Source organism: Ciconia boyciana, chromosome 7 (assembly GCF_034638445.1).
Source record: "Ciconia boyciana chromosome 7, ASM3463844v1, whole genome shotgun sequence".
NCBI classification, from domain to species: domain Eukaryota; kingdom Metazoa; phylum Chordata; class Aves; order Ciconiiformes; family Ciconiidae; genus Ciconia; species Ciconia boyciana.
Genome location: NC_132940.1, coordinates 47,258,313 through 47,285,688, shown reverse-complemented (window position 1 = coordinate 47,285,688; position 27,376 = coordinate 47,258,313). Strand labels below are relative to the sequence as shown.

Genomic DNA, 27,376 nt, shown 5'->3' with positions numbered 1-27,376 from the left:
GGCTGAGCTCGCCTCTATGCATCGCCATGCTGTGCCACCTCCCTCATCCTGCCTGCCAGCGGTTCGGTTTTGCCCAGGCATGGAGGCTCTCCACAGAGAGAGCCCACCTTGGTGGACACAAGGCTCTCCACCTTAGAGACCAACAGCGTCCGCCACTGCTGCTGCTCCAGCTCGTGCCAGGAGATGGGTTGTTTTCTTTTTATCCAGAAGAGTCCAAACTCCTGAGGGAAGAAATGTGGTTTATTGCATACTTGTCCTGTTTCTTCAAAGCTGGACTGCACCACGCATGAGAAATTTTTTGGAAAACAGGCGCAGAGAGGATGACTTAACAAGGCAGCGTTGTCCTCTGCCGGACCAACACACTGCCTGTTTCTCTGGGGTTGCCAGCAGCACCATTTTGGTACAAATGGTGAAAATTCCCTCTTGTGCTTTGTCAGCTGAGGAGTTCGGGGCTGTCAGTCAGTGTTAAGATTCACATGTGTTTTCCCAGGATTACACTTCTGTCCTGTCATGCTGCCGTGCCCCTGCCGTTACACTGGAGCAGCAGCTCGCCTCCCTTGGATCCCCCCTTCCACGGTTTGTGAAGAGCAAAACCCCAGTGCCTTACGAGGGATCATGGTCCTAGGCCACTGGCACTTGTTTCCTCGTCTCCGCTGCTAGAGGATGTGGGCACAGCGGTCCCAGCTGTCAGGACCATGCAAGAAAGCTGGGGTGGTGAGACGAGGTGCCCCTTCGGCCAAAGTCCTCGAATCTCCCACAACGCCACTGCCAGGAAGGGGCCTCATGGTGTCAGGGGACATTGCAGCCTTTGGCCTCGGTGGTCTCCATCCACTCACTAACCCCTCCTTCGTCAGCGGTCCTGCCGGCTGGGCCTTGGCCCTGTGGGCACCACAACAGCTGCCTCCGCTCCCCCTTCTCCCTGCCATGGCTGGTGCCTCTCCCCGTGCCTCAGGCAGAGGGGCGAGAGCTGCCGGTGGGGCTCGGGAGGGACCCCGGGGCGGCTGGGCCAGGGGCACAGGCGTGCTGGTGGACAGGCCTGGGGCGAGGGCACGCAGCCGGCCGTGCCCAGCACGACGGGCCCTACGGTGCCACAGGCGCCATGGGGGTACCGCCGCGCCGTCGGCCTGGGGCCCGGCACACCGCCGGCAGGCCGGGCTGCTCCCCTCAGGCAGGCTGGGGGCCGGGCCGACGCTTCCCGTCGCTACACTTCCTCCCTCGCCGCTCCGCAGCGGCAGCCGCGGGCAGCTCTGCCCCGAGGCGGGCGGCCGCGGGGCTCGGCGGAGGGGCGGGAGCGGGCGGGGCGGGCCGCGGGCCCTATAAACGCCGGGCGCCGCCGCGCTCTGGCCGAGTGGCGCGGTGCAGCGGCTGCCGCGGCGGGACCGGGCTGGGAGCCGCCGAGGGGAGGTGAGGTGAGCGAGGGCTGGCCGGCCGGCCCCTGCGCCGTGCCGCCCCGCCGCGGGAGGTGGAGGAGGACACGGGGCGGGCTGGAGGGCCCGGGGCAGCCGCTCGGCGCCCTGCGGAGGAGGAGGGGGGCCGGGGCGGCGTGCGGGGGCGGGGGGGGAACCCAAGTTTCCCTGTTGACAACCCGGAGGCCGCTGGCCGCAAATGGTCGATCCGGAGGCGTTATCCTGGGTGCCGGCGGGCTCCTCGGTGTGCTTTGCCTGTTACCTGCTCCTACAAGTTTCCCAACACCGGATGCGCGGGCGCTGTGGCGTGAGTGGGTGCTTCTGGCGTGGTGAGTTCGTTTTTTTCCTTGGTTTTTTGAAAGCAAGGAGGTTTTATTCCCCACGAGAAGTGGGTTTCCAGGCTGGTAGCCCTGCGCTCTGCCCGCGCCGGCCCGGCCCCGGGTGGGGAGCGCCTGCTCCCCTCTGCCATCGGCTCCGTCCTGGGTCCCCGCTGCCCCGGGAAGGGGCCGGGTCGCTGCTGCATCCCTGGGCCAGCGTGGGAGCCCGCTCCTCTCACGGATGCGAGAGGTGGCACTTCCCGAGCATCGGCTTCATCGTAAGAGCTTGAAAACTGGAAGTTGCTCACTTCGCTAGGGTCTCCTGTCCGCTGTGAGAGAGAGCTTGCTTTTCTTGTACTAGGAAAAAAAATCAATTCGGTTAGTAACTGAGATTTTCTTTACATATCGAGTGATAGAGAAATGGGAGAGATGTATTTACAGCCATTGCAGTTCGGGGAGGAAAGGGTGTATGTATTCTGTTATTGAAACAGGATTTAGATAGTGCTGGTGGTATCAAATCGTGTGTTGAAGCAGAGAACTGGTTAGCTAAAACTCTTATCTTGGCTCCCTTTTGAATAGTGTGGGAGCGTGCTTCATATACTGAGTTCTGGGAGGATTTGGAAATGCGAAGCACACCTCGGGAGAGAGTCTTTTGTCTCCTGGTTAAAATGGTGTTCAATATCTTGGCTCAATGTTGTGCAACGCAGGAGGATCCTCACAGAGAAATAAAACTTCTGGAGATACCATTATGCTAACAAATAGGTGTTAAAATGTCAGATTTCCCATAAAACTCGAGAATACCTGCTTATGGATTAGAGGCCTCAGTGTGATTTATTTCTCTTGCCCTTTCTCATGCCTGCATATGAGTCTGAAACATGGTTTGGTTTTTGTGGTTTAATTGCATTCTTGGGCAACTTCCTGAAAGAGAAACTGGTAGACTGATTATTTTTTTCACTGCACTGAAAAATAACTTCTCCCTTCACTTTCTCTTATGTGAGCATTTAGTAATGTCTTGCCCCCTCCTCTCCACAGGAGTTCATTAGAAACCTGGTTTTGTAGGGACTATTCACAAAACTTACGTAGGTGTAAGCAGCTGTACTGTTGTGTAGCTTTGAAAAAGCAGAGAAACTGCAGAAATCCATGAGCAAAGTGAAAAGCAGCTGCATGCCTGCTGAGTGCTCAGATGAGTCTTTAGAGCGTGTGAGGTGAAGACCAACGCAAATAAAAAGGCAGAATGATTAAGTAGATTGATTCAAATATGTATAAGATGTGCTAGCTTGGAATTTAAGCATTTTATGGAGTGTGATTAAACCTGTGAGAATAGCAGCTGTTTGGCATGGGAGTAAACTTTGAGTAATGAATGTTAGCCCACAGCTTCTTTACAATTATGGACAAGTTGTATGTTGGACGGTCTGTCAGAAAATTTTGTCAGTGCTCTTAAGATGCTGAAAAGCTGCTTATCTGGACATTACCCTTGCATCTGCTACCTAGGTATCGGGATTTTATAAAAACATCCTCTTTGCTTTGGATGGTGATATGGCCATCAGTATAGACAGCTGTCATATATAGCTCTATGTACCTCATGTGGGAGGTGATATAAACTCTTGTTAGTACAAAAAAGAAAACAACAGAAATCTGCAGTGGATTTTGTCTCAAGGTGTATACAGAAGTATTGAAGCTTCTGTTTGGTGTTGTCATTGACAACCAGGAGAATAGCATGTCTTAGTGGCATGCAGAGACTTTTAGTGTGGGTCTCTAAATTGCGCAGCCAGAAATGTGTTCCAGTCCTAAAGCTTCTTAGCAGCATACTGTTAGGCAGAAAAATGTCAAGCAGTAAGCCCAGTAAGTTGCACTAGGCATTTTTAGACTAGATTGAAGTGTGTCTATGTATATAAATACAGAAAAATAACCACCTCGCCTTATTGCTAGGAATTAAAGTGGAGTTGCATATAAATTGCATACATCTACAGTAAGGGAACAGTTCAGAGGGAGCTCTGGCTAGAGATCTGTGTTGCTTTGGTGGTGGTGGGCTCAGTATCTACCTGGCTCATGCAGCTGTTCACAGCTTTTGATTCTTGCTAGGAAACTGCGGTGCTCATGCTTGAAAAAGCTGAGGCTCAGTGGAAGGTTTTTCTTGGAAGCTGGAGTTAGGGTTGTCTGGACCACTTGGATTGCTTAATCACAAGCATGCATGAAAGAGTATGCTTTTGTAATATTAATTAGGGGGAAATCCAGCCTAATCATCAAAACACTTCCAGTTAGTTGGTCTGTTGACTGGATTCTACTATTCTTTAGGGTCAAAGGTTTTATACATGGGAAGACAGGGGAAAAGATGGATTAATCATCACTAATCTGTGAAGCGTTGCCGGATGCAGTCATCTTTACATGCCTCTGGGCATTCTCCCAGTTGCCTGTGACATAACTTACAAATTGTGTTTTATAGCAAAGTACTAGCCTGTAAGTACCATGTAATTCAGTGCACCTATACTAACAAACAACTTTTGAATAAATAGTGATATAAAGAATTGCCTCTTTTTAATGTTGGAGAGCAGGTAGCATGGAGTAGCCAGTCACCAACATATGAATTTAAAGATTAACAGTGTAAATTAGAGAACTATGAAAATATGAAAAGGTGTTTTTATTAAAGTACATGGCTTCTGTGTGTGAAAATATGAGAAAGCTGAATATGTGCAACCATGTACATGTTTAGGTGTGTCTCCTCTGTAATGGTTAAAACGATGGGGTGGGAGGAGACCAGAAAGAGATGAAAATAAAGGTGGTAGCATTCTACAGCTGTAGCTACACAAATGTTTAGGCTGGCCTGCTATGGAAAAAAGCTGTCCTGTGTTCTGCTTTTTCCTGTCTCATCTTTAGTACTAGAATCTAGTTTGCTACTCAACTACATGAATACTTCTGCAAGCACAGAGGAGGTCACTGCTGAAGTTGGAGCCAGTGACCATGGACAGGAAGAGGATGGGGTGATTTTAGTGGCAATGCTAGTATGAGCCATAGTTTCTTGATCTGTTTGTCATGGCCTTGAAATACACTTAAGTACTAACTGAAATGCTTTATTTGTCCTTTTAGCACCTCTTCTTGAGCAGTGTCTGTGGAAATACAGGAGTTTTGGCAGCGACTGTATTTTGTCTGTGATCTGGTGTTCACCTTTAATAGGCAGAAAGATGCTTTTGCTTATATTTCCAGGCTGAAATCAGGAGGTGACTCATGCTGGGGTCTGATAAATGTGCCACAAAGCAGTTTAAGTATGAAAGCATATTCATCTTGCAGATTGATCTCCCCATGGTGGAAATATCAGTCTTGCTGACCATACTCAGCAATGTGATGTAAACCGTGTGCTTCAGGCAGCCTCCTGTTCTCTTCCTGGGCTTTAGAAACAGTGGCCTCAAGTTCTTTTTAGTATCTTGGGACCATGAGAGCAATTATGGAAGGCATCAGGACTGATTACCAGCGAGTTCTGAACTGAAGACCCCTGCTCAAGGCTGTGCATATGTAGTGGCCTCAGCATGCAGGTAGAAACTGTTTGTGAGAAGTTAAATTGTCAACAGACTGTATGCTACTGTTGTAAATCACACTGGGGTCTCCAGCAGCAGTATTGAGAAATGTTGGTACACCTTAGCTCTCTTAGTTCAGCTGATGTGCAGGTAATATGAATTCATGTTCATCAGCATGTAGCTTTGACCAAGCATTTGTTTTTTCTTAAATGCTTTTCTTATTATTTAACAACTTGAACTTTAAACATCTATTCCTGCAGAAGGGCGCATTGTATTTAGTGATGGTCCCCAGTGCTTCTGAGATGGTTATGTCATCTGGTGTGAACTGCAAACTTCTGTTGACCAAAGGTTTTGAGTAGTTTTTGAGGTTTCTTGTTTAGTTTTAACAGGAGAGGGGCAGTTTCTGTCACTGGCTCTCACAGGTGTAAAAACAAGAGAACTGAATATACCTCTAACTTTTCCATTCTGTTATCTTACTTCACATCCTTAAGCAATCTAAGAAATCCTGTGTAGAAGTTGGTGGATTTATCTGTTGGCTATATTTCTCCATCTTGCTATATACCTTCCTCTTCCAGAAGGAGTAGTTAATGTAGCTGTCTCAGGAATGAAGCAAGCTTGAGGCCTCCAGCTGCTCTGGCAGCCCAGCTTAGGAGGCTGCTTTCCCAGCTAATTGCCTACTTCCTCTGCTGAGGTTCGTCATCTGCATTACAGAAATAGCGATGGACTGTGTGGAGGCTTCTCAGCCAACGCAGCTCACAACTCAGCCTACAAACTTTCAGTCTGAACTGAATCAGATGGTTTAATATACCAGGTCATGACCTGCTCTTGCAGGATTCTTGTGCATAGTTCATATTCAGTTGTCCCTTTTTTCTATGGAAATTGAGGTCTTGCCTTTCCAGAAACCTGTAGTAAAGCCAGTGGGATTAATAAGAGGTGAGGTCAGATTAATGAAAAGAGTGTGTTTTCTTAAATACAGGTCTTCTAAATAGCGGTTAATTCTCTTAACTTGTTAATGTAAATCTTCTTGCAGATGGCTGAGGAGGTGTCTGTCTGAGTATACAGTTAGGGTTCCCAGCACAATGCTTCATTTCTGCATCCTTGCAGCATCTGTGACTTCTGATGCTTTTGTGGTTGCCTGGTTCTGCTTCTGAAGCTAGGGAGGGGAAAAAGATGAATACAAGTAAACATCTATATGTGGTAAAGAAAAATGTAAATATCCCTATCCTTTTTGTGTAACCTTTAAGCTAGTTCTGAAATGGTTGAGAAAAGGCCACTAGAAAACTAGTATCTGTTTCTGTGAGCTACAGTGTTTCAGTGATGCTGTCCTAGAGATAGCAAAATCAATGTTTTTTCATCTTAAATATTAATTTTAATCCTTGGCTATGTTACATTTTGAGAGTTACATTTGTTATCTAGTCTTTCAGATGAGAACAGGGTTTCTAAATTCACTTGCAAATAGGAAGCTGTTGATAATAAATGTTGTACAGTATTACTAATAAATAAAAGGCTAGTCACCTATCACTCTGCAGATCTCCAACCACAAGTGAAGTAAATGGTTAGAACAGTGTTCCTGATCTCTCCAAATATTTTGTCAGGTGGTAGTATTCCCTAGATACAAATGCTTTAAGTTTCAGGTCTTGGATATCAATGAGTTTGTGTAAGTACAAGTTTTATAAAAGTTTTTATTATGAACAGAGAATACTGGAGTTGTTCCAATTTATTTTTATGCTGACATGAATGTATCAAATACAACTGTGTAACTTTACAGAACTGCCAACACTGTTATTACCATAGCCTTACCTCTTGTAGGAGGAAGAATAAGTAAAATCTTAGTAATATTGAATTAGTTGGATTATTTTAAGTGGGGTTTCTTAAAGGCCACTTGGAAGACTGAGAGCCTATCTCTTACTTATTACCAGTTGGGCATCTCTAAACAAAGCATGCATAGGTTTTGATTAGATATCATGTGGCTGATATGTACTGCCATCTCTCTTAGTTTCCCAGGAAGATGAAAATACTATTGCTACATTAGAAAAACCCATTTTCAGTTGTGCTGTAAACCCAGACTGAACCATAGGGTGTAGAATGATGGGAACTGGGCTTTGTAAGGTGTTGTTTAATAGGAAATACAATTCTTTGGTAGAGTAAACTAAACCTAAAGGGTATAGAATCTGAAGGCAAACAATCATCTGTCTTCTACTCTGCAGCAAGTTGCATGCCTTGTCAAAGCTCTACTGAAATTTTCATTATTGGTTTGAGGACTTGATTCTATGTCTTTAGCTTTTGTTGTTTTTTACAAAGTTTTTTTCTTTGCTTGACAGTACTCTAGGTCTGAGTGTTAGAGATATTAGTATCTTAACTCTTCTGAAGAAGGATGTGTACTGGGAAGTTCTCTATGTTCAATCTGCTCTCAATGGTCAGTGCAGGCTCATAGTGGCCATGGAGCCATCTCCATGAGGCTATTTCTACTCTCTCAGCCTGGTACGTGCAGGAGACAGAGCATATGTCACTGGTCAGCAGATTAAAATTTACCTGGGGAAAGAAGGAGCAAGTTTCAGTTTGCTCTGCAGGGCTGTAGAGAGTCCTGGTATCAGATGAGTCCTGCAACAAGTGGAAATGAATAAGGACACTGGGTTTCCCTTTAATATTCTTTAAGGAAGAAAAGAAGGTCAAATACTATAGCAGAAGTGGGGGTTAAGGTAAAGGTGATGGTGAGGGACCTGAGTTGGTAAGACACCAGCTGTTGTTAGTCCAGCACCTTGTGGAGTTACAGATTTATGAAGTACTTGGGCAGCCCATTACCGAAGAGTAGTACCCTGTACCTTATTAATGGGAGCTTACAATCCCATAGGTTTGCCTTTGGTTCTTAATGAGCCTGTACTTGCATAGTGAGCATTGTTAATGTACAGTAAATGTGGGAACTGTGGTTCCATGAGGCTTTTCTTCCACAAAAACTTCAAATGGGAGCCTGGGTTATGAACCTGCTGCTAAGTTTTAGGCAAATGCTTTAATCATTGAACCATCGTTGCCTCTACTGGGGTGAATCCAGAGCAAGAGGGTATAGTCTCACTGCCATGTTGTGAAACACTACTGTGCTGTGTCTTTTTGGGAAACTGGTTCTGTAGTATTAGTCATGATGCGCTGACTGTCCCATGCTGTTTCTTCATTATATTAAAATAACCACATTGCATAAAGAACTTCAGATGAACAAAACCACTTCTTTAATAAAGGGACACCAGTAAATTGAAAACATAATTCTCTTTAATCTTCCTGATTCTGTAAGACTTGATAATAGATCTTAGAGAAGGCTGTGGAAACTCTGCTTTAAATACAGGAGTAAATAACACAGAAACTTTAGCAATAGTTGTTGAGCCTATCATAATGAGAGAACACAGATAAAACTTGAAAATGGTGGTAGAACTGTAAAGTCCCAGAATAGTCTCCATAAGCCCCCTGCCCTGTGGTGTCAGCAAACTCTGTATTAGCTTCACAAAGCAGAGCTCAAGTTGGCTTTTTTAATTATACATAAATGAGGAATGGAAGTAAAAGCAAATGATACATAAATGCCTGTCTATGTTCTTGAAACTCTGAATCGTGCTTGTGGAGTTGTAGTATGGTTACAACTAAGTAGTGAAATCAAAAGCTGTCTCTGGTCAACTTGACAAAGACCAATTTCACATCATGCAGTGAACTACCATGAACCACCACCAAATGCTGTAGAAGACAGATTTTCTCACCAGTATCTGTCTGGCTTATGAACAGGAGACACTAGTCATGAGGCTACAGAAAACTTTAAATGGAACTTGTCTGTCTGTTCTTCATGCTAAACAGAAACTCCCAAGAAGTGGTGGTTGGGACTCTTCATAAAGAAGCACTAAACCCTTAACTTTCCACTCATGCGGGAGCTGTGCTTGGACAAAGATGGTTCCTATCTGGGGCCAGCCAGTTTTACAAGCTGGTGCTCTGCTGGGAAATTCCCCCTTGGCAGGGGAGGCTGGTTGGACACAGCTGAAAGGGAGATTTCCAGGTGGAGACAGTACATCTTGAAACAAACACAAATGTACTAACAAACTGAGAGAATTAGAAATAGGAGAGAAAGGATTAAGGTCGACAGAGGAAAGCTTCAGAACCAGTACCATGCTCTCTGCACTTGTGCGACATTGGCTGTAGTGCCTGAAGTCAGACTAATATCTTAACATACAAAATGTTAAAAAAAAAAACTTCCAGCTTATCTCTGTGTACAAGTTATGTTTATCTCATGTTGACAGTAACTTACTTCTCTTCAGAGCAATACAAGTACTGAGCTGTTTAAAAACTAGCAATCATCCTTTCTTAGTAATGTTCCACATATACTAAACCTTACAAGTACTGAGTAATAAATCCGTTTTGTTGTGTTAGATATTTTTCATGTGACCTGACATGTTGATATAATGTGGCTTCTATTTCTATATCTATGGGGATGTCTGTGGGGTTTTTCCTCACCTCTTTAAGCAGGAAGCATGGGAAAGAGTTGTTAGACAAAAGGGAAGAGTCAACATTCAGGATGTACCAGAAAACCTGGAGGAAGATGAAGCACTTCCCAGTTCTCTTGTGTGGAAGAAGTCACTCCTGAACTCACCTGCATTCAGACCATGGGTCCTGCTGCTCCAAACCTGAAAGTGTGTTTAGTTGCAGCAGAGGCCAAGCAGTGTGGTAGGACAGGTTACTGAAGCTGAAGGCTTTGGGATATAAGGGGCTTAGGCAGAAGGGGAGTTGCAAACACCTGTGAGGGGGACAGGAGAAGCCTACCAACAAGCTTGAGTGTTTTAATATGCTGCCAAGTGTGCATCATCTGAAAAACAAGACCCAGCATGTGACCTTCCCATTGCAACCAGAGTGGTCTCATTGCTTTGGAGAAACAATTGCTGTGTGCTCAGCCAGCTCCTTAAATGACTGTTAACAAGTTTGGTTGAGTATTTATTCAGTCCTGCTGGAGAGAGTTAGTTAAATGCCTGAAGTGAAACTGCTTTCTTTGAGCTTGCATGTCAGTTGAAATAAGACTTTTAAATTAGTAGCACAGATGGCACAGACAAGGAAACATCAACATCTCAAACTTGGAGAAGTCCCCACATGCTTGTCCCAGGCCAAGTTTCTCTGGGCACACAGGCTGCCCAGTGCCTGCCATGTGGGCTCAGGGGCTCTGAGCTTTTTGGGTTCAATACAGTGAGACCAGCAATGCTGCAAGACTGTGCTTTTTAGTTTTACTCTGTTTAGCTGCGCTTGCTGCTGTTTTGGTTACAGCTATTCACAGAAGTGAAGTCTGGTGTCTAAAATTCCTTATGCTTGATACGTCTTTAAAGGAACTGCAGAATCTGTCTTGCAGCTGCAAGAATGAGCCTTTTGGGTTATACCTTATTGCTGTTGAAGTCAGGCTTCAAAATAAACACTTGGAGGTGTCTCATAGGATACTAACATACATACAGTACTTAATGCAGTTGGTATAGATATCTAAAAATCTATGTACAGTTCACTTTCTTCCTCAATTCACTTCAAAGTGCTCTTCAGGCTCTCTGGGACATCTTTTCTCCAACTTACACTCTAAATCTGGATATTTTTTCAGCTCATGCTTTTGCCTCTGATCTTGAACCAAACTAACTTCTCTTTCTCTTGGGAAGAGTGCAGCAGCTTGGTCTGGGTCTCTGAAAACGAAGTCCTTCCTAAGCTAGTTCTTTCCTGTAGGAGGATCTCCATGCTCAGCAGCTTTTTGTGCCTGGGGCTGAAGATATAACTTCTCCCTGCTCCACCAAATGCCTTTCTAGACCCAGATCAAACAATCCATATTAATGTAACTTTGCTTTTGTACCAAGCATTCTGTAAATGCAGGCCGAAAGCATCATGTCGTCTTTGTTGACATAAATACTTCTATAATTACTTCAGACAAAAACTTAAACTATGCATTATGTGGGTGACCTGAATAGCTGAGCCCAGTGAGAGTTGAGTACGTTGCCTAGTATGTATGAGGGTTAGCGTTTGCAACACCAGCTAGAGGCTGAGGTAATCCAGGTATTGGTAGCCTGAAGACATTTCATCATCTGTCATGAAACACCACAAAACTACCAGTGCAGATACGACACACTGGTGTTCCTCTCCTGCCTTCCCCAGAGCTCTGTGCCTGACTGGACTACTTGTCTAAATATGCAGTGGCTTAAATGAGGCTCTGCAGTTAGATATTGGTAGCAACTACTAATTTAGCATGGTGTATAGGACTTGGTATGGTGCTGTTCAGTGAGGCAGATGGAATAATGGAGTTCTTGGTATGCTCACCATGGACAAGGCATCCCTCATGCAGCTGAATGCATGAAACTCATCTGTTTTGTTCAGAAACTTTAGCATCAGGATGAAGAACTGGATTTGCATAACAAACTAAACTTGTTTTTGGTTTTTTATTATTCTCTAGATGCATTTCTTTGGGTCAGTGTCAGTATTTTTGTTGTCAGTTTAGAAGTTTAAGTTGTGGGATATTGTCCTTTCTGTAAGTTCTCAATCTAAGAAGTGGGCAGCCTACCTTGAAGAGGGATTTTTTTTTAGTCCAGCATCTTTCAAAAGCCCACATTTATGTAAATGAATTTGCCTATACACCTTCCTCCTCGGTTTTCTCAGTTAACTTTAAAAATATAAAGGTCACAGGCAAAGAAATGCCTAGTTTGTATTTTTGTTTGGCTTTCTGAAGCATTAGATTCAAATTTAACTATCACTAAGTTTTCAGCTTCAGCATTATGAAAGCTTGTTGAAAGCTTGTTGGTATTCTGTATAGCAGGTCAACTGTCTTCCATCCTACATCCTTTTGGATTTTTTTCTCCTTACGCTGTACTTAAGCTGTTTCTTTGTTTCAGGATATGCAAATGCACTTCTTGTTACTGAACTGCATAGAAGTTGAATATACTGAAATCCATGCCAGAACCATTAATAACATGAATGCCACTTCTGCTCAAAGGTGAAATGAGCTCCTCCGTTAGCTGGTTAAGCTATGCAGTGGGCATGGCAGAGCCAAGAAGTGACTGCTCTGTAACTAATACTGAAAAGCAGTTTTACTCTTTTCCCATGCTCAGAGCACTGCACAACTTTCTTTCACTTACTGAGTAGGTATTTGCTAGAGATTGTGCTCCAAAATGGAGACCAACCTGCCATAATGGTGTAGCAGGAAGGAGAGGTTAGGCAAGCATGGAGACCTCTGGGGAAACCAGGTGCAGGAGGTAATAGTTTTCCCCTGAAACAAAAAAGGCAGAAACAAAATCCTGCAGCAGTGGCCTTGGGAGCAGAGTTGGGTTGTTTTGACAAGGCTTCGCACATGTCATGGGGAAAATGTAAGGCTGTTGGTCGCTGTCACCCTGAGTCTGGCAGGGGCTGTCATCAGTGAAGTAGAAAACTTGGGACTTGCAATATATTGTGGTAAAAGCAAAGGAGAGGGAAATGTCTGACTTCAGTTAGGCTTGTGCAGATGCAGTACATAAATGACAATGAAACATTGTTTTATTTGGTTTCATAGTCTTTGCCCTTGTAATATACTTCTGGCAATGTAATGTGTCAAGAGTAGATGTGCTCAAAATAGCCCAGTCTCTTCTGGTTTGCTGGCTGGATCAGGTGGAGCTGCCTCAATCAAAAGCAGGGTTTTCAAATTACAGCTCAAATTGTGCTCTGTGATTGAGTTGTCTGTCCTATCCCTGGTCTCCATCACTACATGGGACAGGCTGTATTGCACCAACATTAACTGTTTGCTTGCTTGTAAGTGCATCTACTAAGACTCTCTAATAGTTATGGGTTTTCGTGGTGGGTTTTTTTTTTGCCAAGGTACTAGGTAAAGGTAAAAGTCTGATTAATATTGGGATTAAGAATTTTTGTTTAAACTGTCCCTTGGGTCTCTGGGTAGGGAGAAGAGGTGGTCACCAAACCACCAAAGAAAACCCTTAAACCCAAAACCTAGCTTCTCAGAGTGGCAAGCCACACTTGCCTCCTGCAAGGCAGCATTGTCATCAGTGTAGAGCTGCTGCCTGGGAGAGAAGGAAGCCTTCTTCCTAAGAACAAAACTAGAGATCTCAGCTGGTTGGTTTGTGCTAGTATCAAAGAACACTTAAGAATATTCCTTAACACTTTTAATTAAAAAACAGTACAAGTTCTCTTTCCCTGTTGGGCTGCTGGTCCTCTGCATGACTGCTTCCTGCTGTAGCCAATGGTGTGGGGTGCAGGACAAATCTAGGAAGTGACTCCCATAACCTGCTTCAGGGGGCTCAGATGGTGTTTGGTTTTCCTCCTGCAGGTCTCAGCTGCAACCGGCCAGATTTGGTCTAGTTTTCAGACTAAGCTTGAGTAGTGCCAGCTGATGGCTGGTATGGAGCTCCTTTGGAAGGAATTGTACTTCAGTGACTCCAAAACTGCTTGGGGGATTAGTAGGTTGATGGGAAAGACTTAATTAGTGTGCGAGCTGTTAATGTGCTTTGTAGGACAGCATTTTCACTTTCTTGCATAACTTAAATCAGTCCAACAGGTTCCTCTGGTCACAGCTATACTAACAGTTGGTCTGGGGGGAGAAAGGTATCTCAACTCCTGCATTACTTCATATTCAGCATTTGGTTTATTCTGTGCTGCAACAGCAAACTTTGAGAAAGCCAGTTCTGTCCCCTGAAATGGTGTAGAAGAAAGTGGAAATGCTGTATTTGTTACTTGCAAGTGTTTTAGCACAGTTAAAGTACATGCTATTAAAAGATGATTAAATGAATCTGTACAAACACCAGCTGGTTTTCTGGTAATCAAGTGCTCCAGCATGGTTTGAACTTGGCAGCGTAGGTAGGCTGTGCAATGGCAGAGCTCCTTGGCGCAGTACGCCCTTTTGTGTGAGTGGGAGGCGGCTGTGAATAACGCACGCCTCAGCCCAAACGCTCTCCCCACCTAAATGCTGCATCTCTGCTGGCCTCCAGCTCAGGGGCTGCTGAAGCCAGAAGAGCAAGTGTGCAATGCTGAGCAGAGGGCCCAAGGGGAGGAGACCTACTTCTTGTTGTTGCATGTGGTACGCAAATGACATTTTAATCAGTTGTGTACCTTCTGCAGCCTGATTAGCCTTCAGTGAGCTAGGGAACTCGTTGACTCCTCAGTGTGTTTGAGAGACTAATACCTAAGCATGCTCTTGGAGCACCAAAGTCAGCTCAGTGGGGGAACAGGCTTGCTTGTTGGTGTGAAAATGGAAGTCAGGACTCTTGGACTGTGCAACTGAAATGTCTTAAAATAAAAATGTTGTGACTGAACTCCTCAAAGGTGAGCAGGGAACCTAATTTCATGAAATAGGAGATTGTTGCATGACTACTCCTCTTAAGTACCTGTTTGCCCTAACAAAAAAGTAATTGAATACACTTCCATGAGGAAGAAATACAGCCTACTAGATACAGTATCCAGTGTTTAAGATTGGGCTTGGTTCTCTAATCAGTTGATGAGAGGTCCTAAACAAACTGTTGCTGCTGCTTGTGTCTCAGTTCCTACGAAGTCACTGGTGTAACAAAACTGAATTCTGTTAAGTGTTGGATTTGCAGATGAAGGTTGGCCCATTTTGAATATGAACTTCCTTCTGTACTCATAAGCTGCTGAATTTTCTTAAATGGAAAAGTACAGGCTAAAATCTAAACTTAACCTTGCATTTTAGAATCAAAGTCTTCCTCTATATTCCCATCATGGAAAATGCTAGTTATGCAGCTAACTCTTATTATTCTAGGCAGGTGTAAATTCCCACAACAGAAGGTCTGTTTGATATGTATACATGCTTCTGTTCACTGCAGAAAATGATCTATAAAATGTACTGTGTATCACATATTTGTGGGCGAGGACCATACCACAAGGCTTTATAGCACTAATTTATCCTAAAGGGCAGTTTAAATAGAATGCCAAGACTCCATTTAACTGAAACACAAAACTAACTGAACTTGTGTGTGATGGGAGGTAGTCTCCCAACTTGGTGGCTTTTGTCCTGTTATACAGTCACTGATATCTAGCTATTTTATGGTTATCTCTGCTTCTGGAAAGCCTTAGACCTAAAACTGGTAGTAGTAAAATGCAGGTGTGAGTCCCATTGCCAGAGCTCTGTGAATGGTGTGTGGAGCATGTGCAAGACTTGCCTACTTTTTAGGTAAATAAGAATTTAAGTTGAAAATAAAAATGCTGTACTTGTGAAAGCTGACTTAACTTTCCCCTCCTGTTCTCTTACAGGTATCTCCAACCAGAGATCATGAACTGGCACTTCCCACTTCTCTTTGTTCTTGGGACTTTAACATCTGTATGTTCCCAGTTCAGTTTTTATCCTCTGGAGGAACTTAGCTCTGATGTTGGAATCCAGGTCTTCAATCAGATAGTGAAAGCTAAGCCTCAGGACAATGTTGTTGTTTCTCCTCATGGGATTGCATCAGTCCTGGGGGTGTTGCAGCTGGGTGCTGATGGCAAGACAAAGAAGCAGCTGACAACTATGATGAGATACAGTGTAAATGGTCAGTGATTCCTAAGGTGTTTTGGGGTGTGTTTTGTCAGAATCTTCATGCTGTTTTGAGATGGCTTTCAAAGTGTGGTAGATTGCATCATACACCAATTAACTCTGTTTACCAAAGCACAAAATGGACACACTTGAAGTTAATTGGCAATTTGAGTATGGACATGTACATATACTTGAACTGGCTTATAAGCAGCTTCATTAATGACTTCAGGGCCCTGGCTAGAACTGCCTTCATCCTTGCAAAACTGATTTTCCAGAACAGTGTGGATGGTGGTCCAGTGCCAGTACTATGCAGGAAGGCTGCAATACCTCATTTTGGGCTGTACTGAACAGCCCTTAATGTGCCACTCCTTAGATAACAAGGCAAAAGAATATTTCTTGTCACCACATTGAAAGCAATGCAAACTCTAACCATACAATTGATACTTTCACTTTGCTCTTCAGCTTTGTTCATTTGTGTCTCTGCTGTCAGGATCCCTGAATCTGTAGTTCTTGTAGTGCCCTCCTCTTGAAACAGCAATATCTGCTTGTCTCTGTGCCTGACACTGTGCATCTGTGTTTATATTTCTCTGCCAATGTCTGCCCCTTGAGAGGGCGTAGGCTGAAGGTTCTTGCTGCTTTACTTTGCATGCTGAGTATTTTGTGAGTGTTTGCCAGCAAGACTTAACATCTTAGTGCCAGCATTCTGCCTTCCTTCCAGGAATAGGAAACCCTCCAAGAGGTAAGTGCACACTTAAATCTTGAGCAGTATTCTCATCTAACATGTTGTTGTGTCTTCATTTGCTTTGCTGTTTTGGTTCTGGGTTTAAAGTACAGCAAAATGGTTTGTCAGCTTAAGATCTAAATGTTGTAGATAGAAATCTCTTCATGGGATAATCAACTTTAGGAACATTTGAATGCTCAAAATACAAGTACTTGCAAAAATTTTGAAGCATTATAGCAACTGGTTTTATCTGGCCTGCAGACTTTCTAATCCTAACTGTGAGACACAGAGGTTCTCAAACTTCCTAGAAGGTAGCCAGTACCTTGTTAGAGAGACTTGTTATGGGATGCTACCTATCTCTCTGCACAGATCTCCTCTGCTCTTGTTCATGATTGCCTTACAGTCCTTTGGCAGCTACAGCAACTGCTTCTTTGGAAAGGTAATAGTTGGAAAGTATTTAATTTATCTTTAGCTGTCTTTTAATGCAATTTAGCAGCTGGAAGCAAAGAGGAGAGCCAGCATCATGAGACCAGCCAGCTCTCCCCGGACCACCAGCAAGTGCTCCGTGGACCACCAGTGGTCCACAGAATACAGTTTGAGAACCTCTGTTATGGTATGTTCTCCAAAAGAATTTACCCACAATATTGGAGAGTGAACATGTAGGAATTCATACAAACAGTACTGCTAAAGCATTCATGATACATGAAACAGCAAAGCCATCTGAGGCTTTTTCTTATATGCAGCTAAGAGAATAACTCTGAACTAATTTATTCCCTTCATATCTCTTATCTCAAGTTTATCTACATAAGGAAGCAGGTCTGGAAATGTTTCTGCCTAAATTGTATTGGGAAACAGAGGGAGCCTGTTAATGACTGCTATAAAAACAGCCACCTAAGGATCCTGTTCAATATAGTGGTTGAACATGAAGTTGCTTGCCTGGCAATAGCTTCCCTGTGTAGACAAGCACTCATTCATAAGCCATAACAACGGGGAGAACTGGTTATGGTGAACATAGCAGTTCTTCTGTGCTGCCCTATGCCTTCTCTCATATACAGTGAAGGAGCTAGCAAGCACTCAGTACGAGCTGCTTTCAGGTCCTAAGGATCTTGACTGTAAGCACTGGAACCTACTGCTTTCCCTTTTTCCTTTTTTAAAGGCAAGCTCATGTGTTAAGGGATTGACTCCTGCTTGTAGCTGATTTAGGCCAGGACCTAGTCTTTAAGGAAACTAAGACTTGACTTGAACCTTATTATAGAAATCTTGACAGCTTCCTTTATTCTCCAGTAAATGGAAAGGAATGATGGTGAGAAAACAACTTCTGCTTTGCACTCTGAGGTTCAAGACCACCTGCATAATCCTGTAGACCTGTTGGCTGTGAGTGGGCTGAGCCCTCAACTTTCTTTGTCACTGTCACAGAACTGACAGGTGACCTGGGCTTATATGATACAAAATACATTTTGTAACAGTCTCTTCTGTGGAAGAGCATGGTTAGTAGCTCCACACCAAGAGCTGAACCTCAATATTATCCCCAGCACTGTCCATAGCATTCTGAGCAGACAGCTAGAGGGGCAGCAGGCGTCATAGTGAAAGTCATGTTTTTGCCAGGAAACAGTAGCGTTCTTCAGATGAGAGATCAGAAATGGGTATTTTGGAAGGCCTCTCAGAATGCCTGCTTTGGTCTCCTTTTCTAGTCCAGCACTTAATGTCTGACCTTTCATGTTATTAATAGTTGCGTATAAAGTAACTGTTTGTTCATCATCTTATTCTAAATTAAACTTGCTGTTCTTTCCAACTAGGAGTTGGTAAAGCGTTAAAGAAGATAAACAGGCTCATAGTCTCAAAAAAGAATAAAGACATTGTTACAATTGCTAATGCAGTGTTTGCAAAGAGTGGCTTTAAAATGGAAGTGCCTTTTGTTACAAGGAACAAAGAGGTGTTTCAGTGCAGTGTCAAGAGTGTGGACTTTGAGGACCCAAATGCAGCATGTGATTCCATCAACCAGTGGGTGAAAAATGAAACAAGGGGTGAGTATTGGCGAGTGCTTTTTGTGCATGGCAGGGTGATGTCTGATGTCAGATTTGGATGGAAATACTGGGGAAAGATCGAGAGGTAGAAAGAGCTCTGCCTTGCAGCTGAAAACTGTCTTTAAGCTGGCATTAGTGTGATGTTTAGAAAAGCTGGTGGGCTGGTGGGCCAGCAGATGTGCCTGTCTGGTGGCCTTGAGGGATGTGTATAGTGTGCACGTCCATCTGCCCATGGGATCAGGGGAGCTTCTACTGTTCTTTGCCTTCATACAACTGGTGAGAAATCCAAGCGGACTTCTCTTGGAGCTATGCTTTCTCAAACATAAAAGATGCTTTCAAGCAACTCAGATGTTTGATTCAGTAAATCAAACTCGTGGAAAGCTGTAGAGCAGTTCAGCTTCTGCTCTTACTGCCCTAAACTCTTGCAGAATATGGCCATGTTCTTAGGAGTCATGTTTAGTGGAGGATTTTTAATTAACCCTGCCTTGACAGAACTCCTCATGGTTCAAGCCTCTTGGCATCTAATTGTCAAGCTTACATATGCTAAAGCCAGAGATCATGTTTTGCAACATATTCGTAGTCTAGGTGAACTACATGTTTGGTATCTCTTGGAGTTAAAACCAGTGCCTCCTGGATGTGAGGAGTGTGTTAATGATGTTGGATGTGGTATTTGTGAAATGAGGTTGTCAAATTCTTTCTCTACCACATCACCAGTTTTGCATAGCAATGTTGTAAGCAGTGTGTAAATGGGGAAGTGCTTCAGCTGAAACTATTACTGCTGTAACCTAGTCTTAGATCTGCTCATGTGCTGGAAAGGGTAAGGCCCTGTTAGTTATAACATCAGTTCTATTGATTAGCAAGATATGCTTGCTTTCTAATTATCCCAAAGGTTTACCTTTTGATAAAGAATACCGTTGGCTTTATGAACCTCAAATGTATTGCCCCATGAGGAGCTGGCACTCTCACAGATCAAGAGGCCTGAAGTAATATGTGCATCAGGTTCTTAATTAACAGTTGGCCAGCATTATGACAGCAAATACTCAGACTTTATTTATTTCTTCTAGGTATGATCGATCAGGTTGTAGCTCCAGATGATATTGATGGCAGTTTGACCAGACTGGTTCTAGTAAATGCTGTGTATTTCAAGGGCTTATGGAAATCACGATTTCGACCTGAAAATACAAAGAAACGTCCATTTTATGGAGCTGATGGGAAGACCTACCAAGTTCCTATGCTGTCCCAATTATCCATCTTCCGCTGTGGTAAGCTCAGTAACTCCCACTACCATCAACAATGGTTGTAAAATTTGCTCTCTTCCTTCAAACTGAAACAAGTTCACTGTACATGTGGTGTTTAATGGTATTACCTATTATAGCTGATGTAGGAGGCTTTGTGTACAGAAGTATCTCATATTGCTGAGGTATGGATGAACTTGCTGTGCAAAGTATTTAACAGTTGCTTAAGGCTGAATAGTCTGTAAAAGTACTTGCCTTTTCCTGTTTCCTTTAAAAAGGAAAATATGAAGTACCCAAACTGAGAACTTTGCATGTTACTTAAGCTTTTGCAGTAAGAAGAAATCCTTATTTTTTTAAGGGGTGAGAATAAAGGAAAACTGCCAACAGAAACAGAACCCTGAGGTTTATCTGGTGATGAGCTGTCTATGAATGAAAGATTGGAGTAGAATCAATCCATATCTTACTGTATAATAAAGAAATGGGACATGCACAGTCCCCAGCCTTGTGGAGCCAGAGGAGCACAGGGTTAGTATGTTGGCTATATCTTTCAAGGTGTAAAGCTGCTCTTCAAATTCAAATTGGGTCACAAGTGAAAAGGAGTTCAGCAGGTTCAGCCAGACTTCCATCGGGGACTCTCAGAGCTGACATAGGCAGCTTGATGTGACTGACAATGTACTGCAGAGCTCCAGTGTTGCAGCCCTATGGGGATTTTATTGGTCAAAGTAAGATTGAAGCTCTGTTAAAAGAATGTCTTCTGTCGCATCCTTCCAAGAAGAGAGCAGTGCTGCTTGGAACCAGCTTCCATGTATGCTAAATACAGTCTGAGAAATAGGCCTGAGAATACAGCTTGCTATAAATCCAAAAAACAAGACCCACTGTGCTTTTAAATGCCTAGTTTTACTGTCAGTAGTGTTCAACTAATATTAGTAGACTTGTGTTAAAGTGAACAGCTGTAACTTTCTGTCCCAAACCCACATATTAGAGCAGATGTAATGTAATACTTTGAGATAACTACTGGAAGTGTGAGTTGGGGGAGGTAGGGAAGCCTACTGCAGTGTATACTACTAATCTGTGGAGTTTGAAAGAAGTTCATAACTTAATTGTCTTGCTAAAGCCCATGTTATCTTAAAGGCTTTTGACTTTTGATTCTGATGCTGGTTGAACTTCATTATGTTGGTCTGTTTAAGCTAGAAAAGCTATTGAGGCTAGAAAGGAGCAAGAGAACTACTGCTGAGTTAGGACTTGGTTTAGGTTGGGTATCTCTGGATATCCTAACACAGGGCTTTTATCTTATGCTTGCAAAGGGATCTTTAAAAGTTTAAATTTCTTAAGCATCTTAAATCCCATCAGTTGACTGAAGATGAACTCCTCTCCTGTTTGATGTGCCTCAGTAGTAGTGATGGCATGTAGCAGATCAGGAAAGTAGTACTTCACTGTTGGACAGTTTATCTTTTTTTACTGTTCTGTAGCTGACATGCAACCAGTGTTTTGATCTGTAGGCCCTAGTCTGAGAACCACTGTCATAATAAAAGGAAATAATGAAACTGTCAAGCTTGACACAATTCCTGCAAAATAAGTGCAATACTGCCAATTTTCTAGCAATATGAGCTCAGTCAAGGCAGGTTGTGTGGCTCTGGCAACAAGATTAAATTTCTAATGAAGATGTTGATTTTTCAGCTTGGGCTGACGAGTGCAGACTTACATGAAGAAAGGGGAAAGATAATAAGATCTTATTGCTATCCAAAGACTTTCCCAGAAGCCCTGTCTGTAGTTAAACTGACAAGTTTTCACTTGAAACTCCTATAAAAAGCATTTGCTTCCCAGTCACATGCCAGAAATCCCACAGTAACCAAAGGGAACTTGGAGGATGAGAGGGCTGCTTAAAGACAGTCTTCCCAGCACTTGCTGTAACTCACGGAGGTGTTGCTATCTCACTCCTCATCTAACTGGCCTGCTGCACTGCCTCAAAGTGGCTGCTCTCCACTGCCTTGAAGGACTTAAGACTGCTTCCTAATGAGATTCTTATTAAGCAAGAAAATGAAGTAAATGCAACAGACTACTTCAAACAGGAGCTTTTCCAATAACTCTTGGAGGAAAAAGAGCTTGTCTACAAGATCTCTTCAGTTTGGAAAGATAGTCTGCTGCTTTTTCTTGCTCTCTGTTTCTCAGTGCTGGTTCTGGTACAGCTGAGATCTGAATTAGATCCAGCTGATTCACAGACCTGGTGATTTCTAACATAGCTGGCTTGCCACTCTGGGTTGATGAGGTTTGTATGGGAAGCAGTATCAAACTCAAATGAGTATTTGCTTCATGGTGTCATCCTGTCTGTGCCTTTTGTCAAACTAGCATCTGTACAGAGCTTTTGAAGGGTTGCCTAGCAGGAAGGCAGGCAGTCTGTGACTTTTTAGGGTCAGTTTCAATATGCAGGCAGAGCTTTCCTAACAGACTCTACAGCAGTAGGTGTCTAAAGGTAAAATAGAGATTTAAGACTCTAAGAATTATGGCTCATTAGTTTTGTTTATTTTTTAGGTACTACAAGTACTCCGAATGAGCTGTGGTATAATATAATTGAATTGCCATACCACGGTGAAATGATAAGCATGTTGATTGCTCTGCCTACTGAAAGCACAACGCCGCTCTCTGCTATCATTCCCCACATCAGCACAAAAACAATAGGAAGCTGGATGACAACCATGGTAGCAAAAAGAGTGCAGGTTATTTTACCTAAGTAAGTACTAATATAATACATTTCTCCCTCAGGGAATGTTTTGGGGGTCATACATGTATATCTCATCTGATACAGGAGAAAGAGTGCTAAGGCAACTTTACTGCATAATACTGATGCATTCTTTTTTGTTTGTGCCAACTAGATTTACAGCAGTAGCAGAAACAGACTTAAAGGACCCTCTGAAAGCACTTGGTATTACAGATATGTTTGACCAGTCAAAGGCAAACTTTGCAAAAATAACAAGTAAGTTATTTTTTTGGAATCCATGGTGGTCCTTATTCATAGTTTCTAGCACTGAATAAAGCACTGTTTTACCAATGCAGTTGTCTGTTTTGTCTTGGATAAGTGCTACCATGACACTGGATCCGAATTCTGTTTAGTAGCCAGCCAAGCATGGCTGCTTGCTTCTATTGAACACTGCAGTGGCTTTTTTCCCCTTGTCTTGCATTACAGCAGTAAATCATGTTGGTCAGCTTCTTAAGCTTTGATATTACAACCTGAGGGTCTCAGGCATTGTCTAAAACCTGTGGCAAGACTTCTAACTATACTGTACCTTAGACTGTAACAAATACTGCAACTCAGTATTTCACTTTCCCTGAAGTATGCATTTAATGACTTTTTCTTGAGCTGTAGGAAAGCTCAAGGACTAAATTCCCAGTTTAAGGGACGAGACCAAACCAGAGCTGTAAATATTAATATCTGAAAACAGGGTGTAGACACTTTTGAACTTATGGCTCTAAAATGTCACCTTTATTTCTGTTCTCTGCTTCCATTAAACTCCTGATTAGCTTCTACAGAGATCTAACAAAAAAGCCTGCCTTGTGCTGGCTTAATTTGAAAACAAATTCCTGTGTTTCATTGAAAGCAAGGTGTCTTGCCAAGTGGTTTTTTCCCCCGACATTGAAATAAATGCAAGTATAACTTAAATTCAGAGTATTTTTTCAGTCACTTGTTTAATTAAAACTGAAAATATAAGTGAACACTTAACTTAAAACATCACATCAAATACGAAAACCTGGTAAATGGGGAGGAGGGAGGAGTAAGATAGGTTGTTCCCTATTTTTGTAATTACCAACTTAGATTGTATTCAAAGATACTACTTTGCAGTGTTCTCCACTGCAACTTCAGGATTGTAGCAGCTTTTATTATTCTTAGCTGTGCTAGCATAGCTGCTAGCTACAAGGTACTTCAGGACTCTTGCAATTAGTGTTACTGAAAGTGCTGTTTTTCTTGGGGTTTTTCAGGAACAGAAGGTCTTCATGTATCTCATGTTCTGCAAAAGACAAAAATTGAAGTTAGTGAAGATGGAACCAAAGCTTCTGCAGCAACAAGTAAGCAACTGTACTGATAACTGTAAGACTCGGAAACTGTATTAAAAGGCTATACCACTAAGCAAAGATAGCCCACTTTGAGACCATTGCAGGAATGTGCTCTGACTTCAGATCAGATCCGTTGATGGATTTTATGTAATTTCTCAGGAAAATCCCAACTTGCCAATATTGATCAGACCACTGGTATACTCTTAAGAAATATAAACAGACTTACTTCTCTAGAAGTGTCTTCTAACACTTTGGCCACCAATGGAATATTCCAGGTGGCAAAGAGGACTAAGCTACTACATCCTTTGGGTGACAACCCAAGACTTTCTTACAGCTTTCTGTGTGTCTTGTGTTGTCTTTATAATATGGTCCCTATAAGAATAACATGTGACCTGTGCAGCTTTAGATGTGCAGGTTGGTAGGTTTTAGGCATTTATCTCTACCTCTGCAAGCTTCTAGTATACACTAGGAAACTTCACTTTGATAGAGTATATAATGTCTTGTGGTACTTGCTTTGTCTAACTTTAAACCTTATCTTTCTTGCAAGCTGCAATTTTAATAGCCAGGTCATCCCCTCCTTGGTTCATAGTAGACAGGCCGTTTGTATTTTTCATCCGGCACAATCCTACAGGTAAGAAGCATTTGTATGTACTTTTTTGCTTAGAAATTGAATACCAGCTATGCAATAGAGACAAAAGAATCTGGAGCTATTGAATAACTATTGCTTTAAAAAACTCCAAGTATATTTTTATGCCTTTAATATTAGATTATTTTATTTGGAATACAACTCAGAATAGGAACAAATATAAGTATTGGCTGCCAAGTTAACAGAAATAAGCATAGCAGGTTCATGGGTACAAAAGAACAGTCTTTAATACTTGTAGTTCCCCTGAGTGGAAAGGAAAGAACTCTGTTACTGATAGTGAATTGGTGAATAGGACCCAGCTTTCTGATGGATGGTAGAATAGTGCTAGGGCAAAAGGTTAGGGCTTTGGGGATCTAGGGTGTTGCCCCAGCCTGCTGTGAACAGAAGTGAGTGTTCAAACATAGTGATCATGGTTCTTTGCAGTATGGGTTGACTCTCCTAGAGCAGAGCTGCCCCAGTTACTTTGAATAACTAATCTACTTCTTGCAGTGACATGTGGATGATAGATATGCTAGTTAGTAGGGAATAAGATGCAGCTGCCAGCACTGGGGGAAGACTAGGCTCCTGGCAGCAGTCCCCATCCCAAGGCTCCACAGAGCATCAAGAGAACTGTGTGTCTAGAAATACAAGCTGGCCACCTACCCAAACATACAATTCCCTGGGCTCACAAACTTGAGGGAGGCTAGACAAGACTGTGACAAGGTGGCTCTGCTGTGCTCTGTGGACTCCATGCTATCATGGAAAAGTTTAACTGAATTTACAGACTATGGTAATCCTTGTTTTCGTTTCATCCCTCAGGTACAATCTTGTTTATGGGACAAATAAACAAACCTTGAATGTGGAAAATATTTTCTTCAAGAAGTAAACAGACTCATGTGACACACCCCTGTTCTGTTAAATATTTTGTACGCTACTCTGACTTCACTCAAGAGCTAGTTTTAACCACTGACTAGGTTTTGAAACCAGAGTTGACGTAGTTCTGGCTTTGTGGGGAAAAATACAGATTGAAAACTACAGTATCTCTTCAAAATGTCTAAAAGATTCTCTAAACTACTGAATGGTTACCTATGCTAACAAACTTTTGAGCTTTTTCTGTATCTACTAAGAATTTTATGTATGGCTTTTGTGAGAGGATTTTAACACAGAATGATAAATGTTTTTATTAATGTTGGTTTCTTCTTGTGTGTGGAAAAGGTCTAATTTTGTAGATATTGCCTATCAAGATTACTTTTGGTTCTTGAGTATCTTGGTACCTGGATATTCTTGGTAGAAATAGATTAAAAGTTCTAGCAATTTTTATTTTATATAGTGCATGTATCACTGAGTTTTAAAACTAATGTGGTGTTAGATACACATCGCATTGTCCTGTCTTATTGTAATGTAAACTTGTCATTGCTAGTATACACTTTCTATTGGATTTAAATTTTATATTTGTTTTTGTACAAAGGAAAAAATAAAACTGCATTATGAACAGTCAGTGTTGTGGATCATGGATGTGCTGATGGGTATTTGGGTCCAGAGCCCTGTGAAGTACTTGTTTGAGACTGCCTTCTAAGGAAGGTGAAAGAAGGGTGGTTTTGTGAGATTTTTTTGTTGTCATGTGGTGGGGGGGTTTTTTAACTGCCTGCTGCAGATTACCTTTTCTGCTTAAGTCATTCTGCTGTGGATGAATTATCCATAGGCTCAGTATCTGAAGAGCAAACTCTTTATATTTGCTATGCCCAAGTTACTGCTAAAACTGCCATGTGAGGACATCTCAATGCACCTTTGAGGCCTTTCCTCCTGTTCCTTGTGGTGTAGGTTATATGCACATCTGCATGTCTTCAGCCCCTTGCAGGACTTGCCTGAGTGCAAAACTCTTCAAAAGATAAGCAGTAAATCCCTTTGGCTTGTCACAGATGGTTCTTTTGTTTGCAAGTGTGTTGTACTGCTCCTGTGGCAACCAAGGGATTTGGATGGGGAAGGTAAATCTTTGATATGAGCTGCTTCTCTTAAGGGCACACTCGCAGTGAGAGGAGGCTGGCTGATAGTGGTCTGTGGGGAGAAGTTCCTGCAGGAACGAGTTTCCTAGTGTAAGGAGATGACTGTTGCATGTATCCGCAAGCTGGAGGATGAATGAGCATTGAACTTCTTTGTCAGGTAAGAATAAAAGATTAAGGAAAAATGTTTCCAGCAGAAAATACCCAAAGGTGTCATGGATGGCTAGTCCTAATCCAGTACAAAACTCGGGATGAGAACTCATCCTGCCATAGATAATGCACAGGTACTAACTTGGTAAGGGGGAGGGGAGTAACAAAACAGCTGTATAGGAAGAATGTCTGGCTCTGACTGCTGGCCTCTTTTCCTCCTTGAGTTGATTACTGCAAACATCAAGAAGAACAAATCTGGCTAGCTGGCTTTTATGGGATGTATTTCCTCATAAGGTATTTCCTCACCAAAATGAGGGTGTATTTCCTCACCAAATCCTCATAAGCTGGGAGAAGTGCTCCTGCTGTATGAAGGCTAGATCTCCTGCACTTGGCTCTAAAGAGGTGAATGGAGAAACTAGCATGATCTGTTCTCTTCCTGTCTCTCTCTTTAAAGAGAAAGTGAGCCATGCAGGCAGGAAAAAAAACCAAAACCCAAACAACAACAAAAAACCACACACCCCCCCACCCCCTCAAAAAAAAACCCAAACAAAAATCTCAAAATATGTGACTGATGTAACTAAATATTCTGGTGCTGAGCAGGAAAGCTCTCCTGGCTAGCCTAGCCAGGCTTGCCTTCAACTCTTTGCATCTCATGGAGATAAGGATAAGGAGCAAAAGTAATAACAGAATTGTTACCAAGTTTCATACAATTACAGTGACACTGCATTGGTTTGTCTTGCATCTAGCTTGGGTATTGTTTCTCCTGCAAAAATAGATAAATGTTGCCTCACAGAAACTATATAGCTAGGACCTGAGCTGGACTTAAAAAGGCATGATTGTCCTGGTTTCAGCTGAG

General features: G+C 42.7%; 1 protein-coding gene across 5 annotated transcripts; it reads left to right on the top strand.

Moving 5' to 3' along the window:
- Positions 1–1,252: 1,252 nt before the first annotated feature.
- On the top strand, positions 1,253–25,868 carry SERPINE2 (serpin family E member 2). 5 transcript variants are annotated; one of them, XM_072866925.1, is made up of 10 exons: positions 1,253–1,404; positions 15,460–15,734; positions 16,933–17,052; positions 18,236–18,463; positions 19,528–19,725; positions 22,228–22,426; positions 22,569–22,669; positions 23,671–23,757; positions 24,293–24,376; positions 25,190–25,868. In XM_072866925.1, exons 2-10 carry the CDS (start codon positions 15,479–15,481, stop codon positions 25,225–25,227), a joined length of 1,311 nt encoding a protein of 436 aa, XP_072723026.1. In that variant the 5' UTR covers positions 1,253–1,404; positions 15,460–15,478; the 3' UTR covers positions 25,228–25,868. The 5 variants fall into 5 exon arrangements, with proteins under 5 accessions (XP_072723026.1, XP_072723027.1, XP_072723028.1 ...); XM_072866926.1 differs by having other exon boundaries at positions 1,268–1,409; XM_072866927.1 differs by lacking the exon at positions 1,253–1,404 and adding an exon at positions 1,579–1,735.
- The last annotated feature ends 1,508 nt before the right edge of the window (positions 25,869–27,376 follow it).

Coding starts and splice junctions, on each gene's coding strand:
- SERPINE2 (XM_072866925.1), top strand. CDS start 15,479: ATGAACTGGCACTTCCCACTTCTCTTTGTTCTTGGGACTTTAACATCT. Junction 18,464..19,527: donor GGTGAAAAATGAAACAAGGG/GTGAGTATTGGC, acceptor TATTTCTTCTAG/GTATGATCGATCAGGTTGTA. Junction 22,670..23,670: donor AAACTTTGCAAAAATAACAA/GTAAGTTATTTT, acceptor GGGGTTTTTCAG/GAACAGAAGGTCTTCATGTA.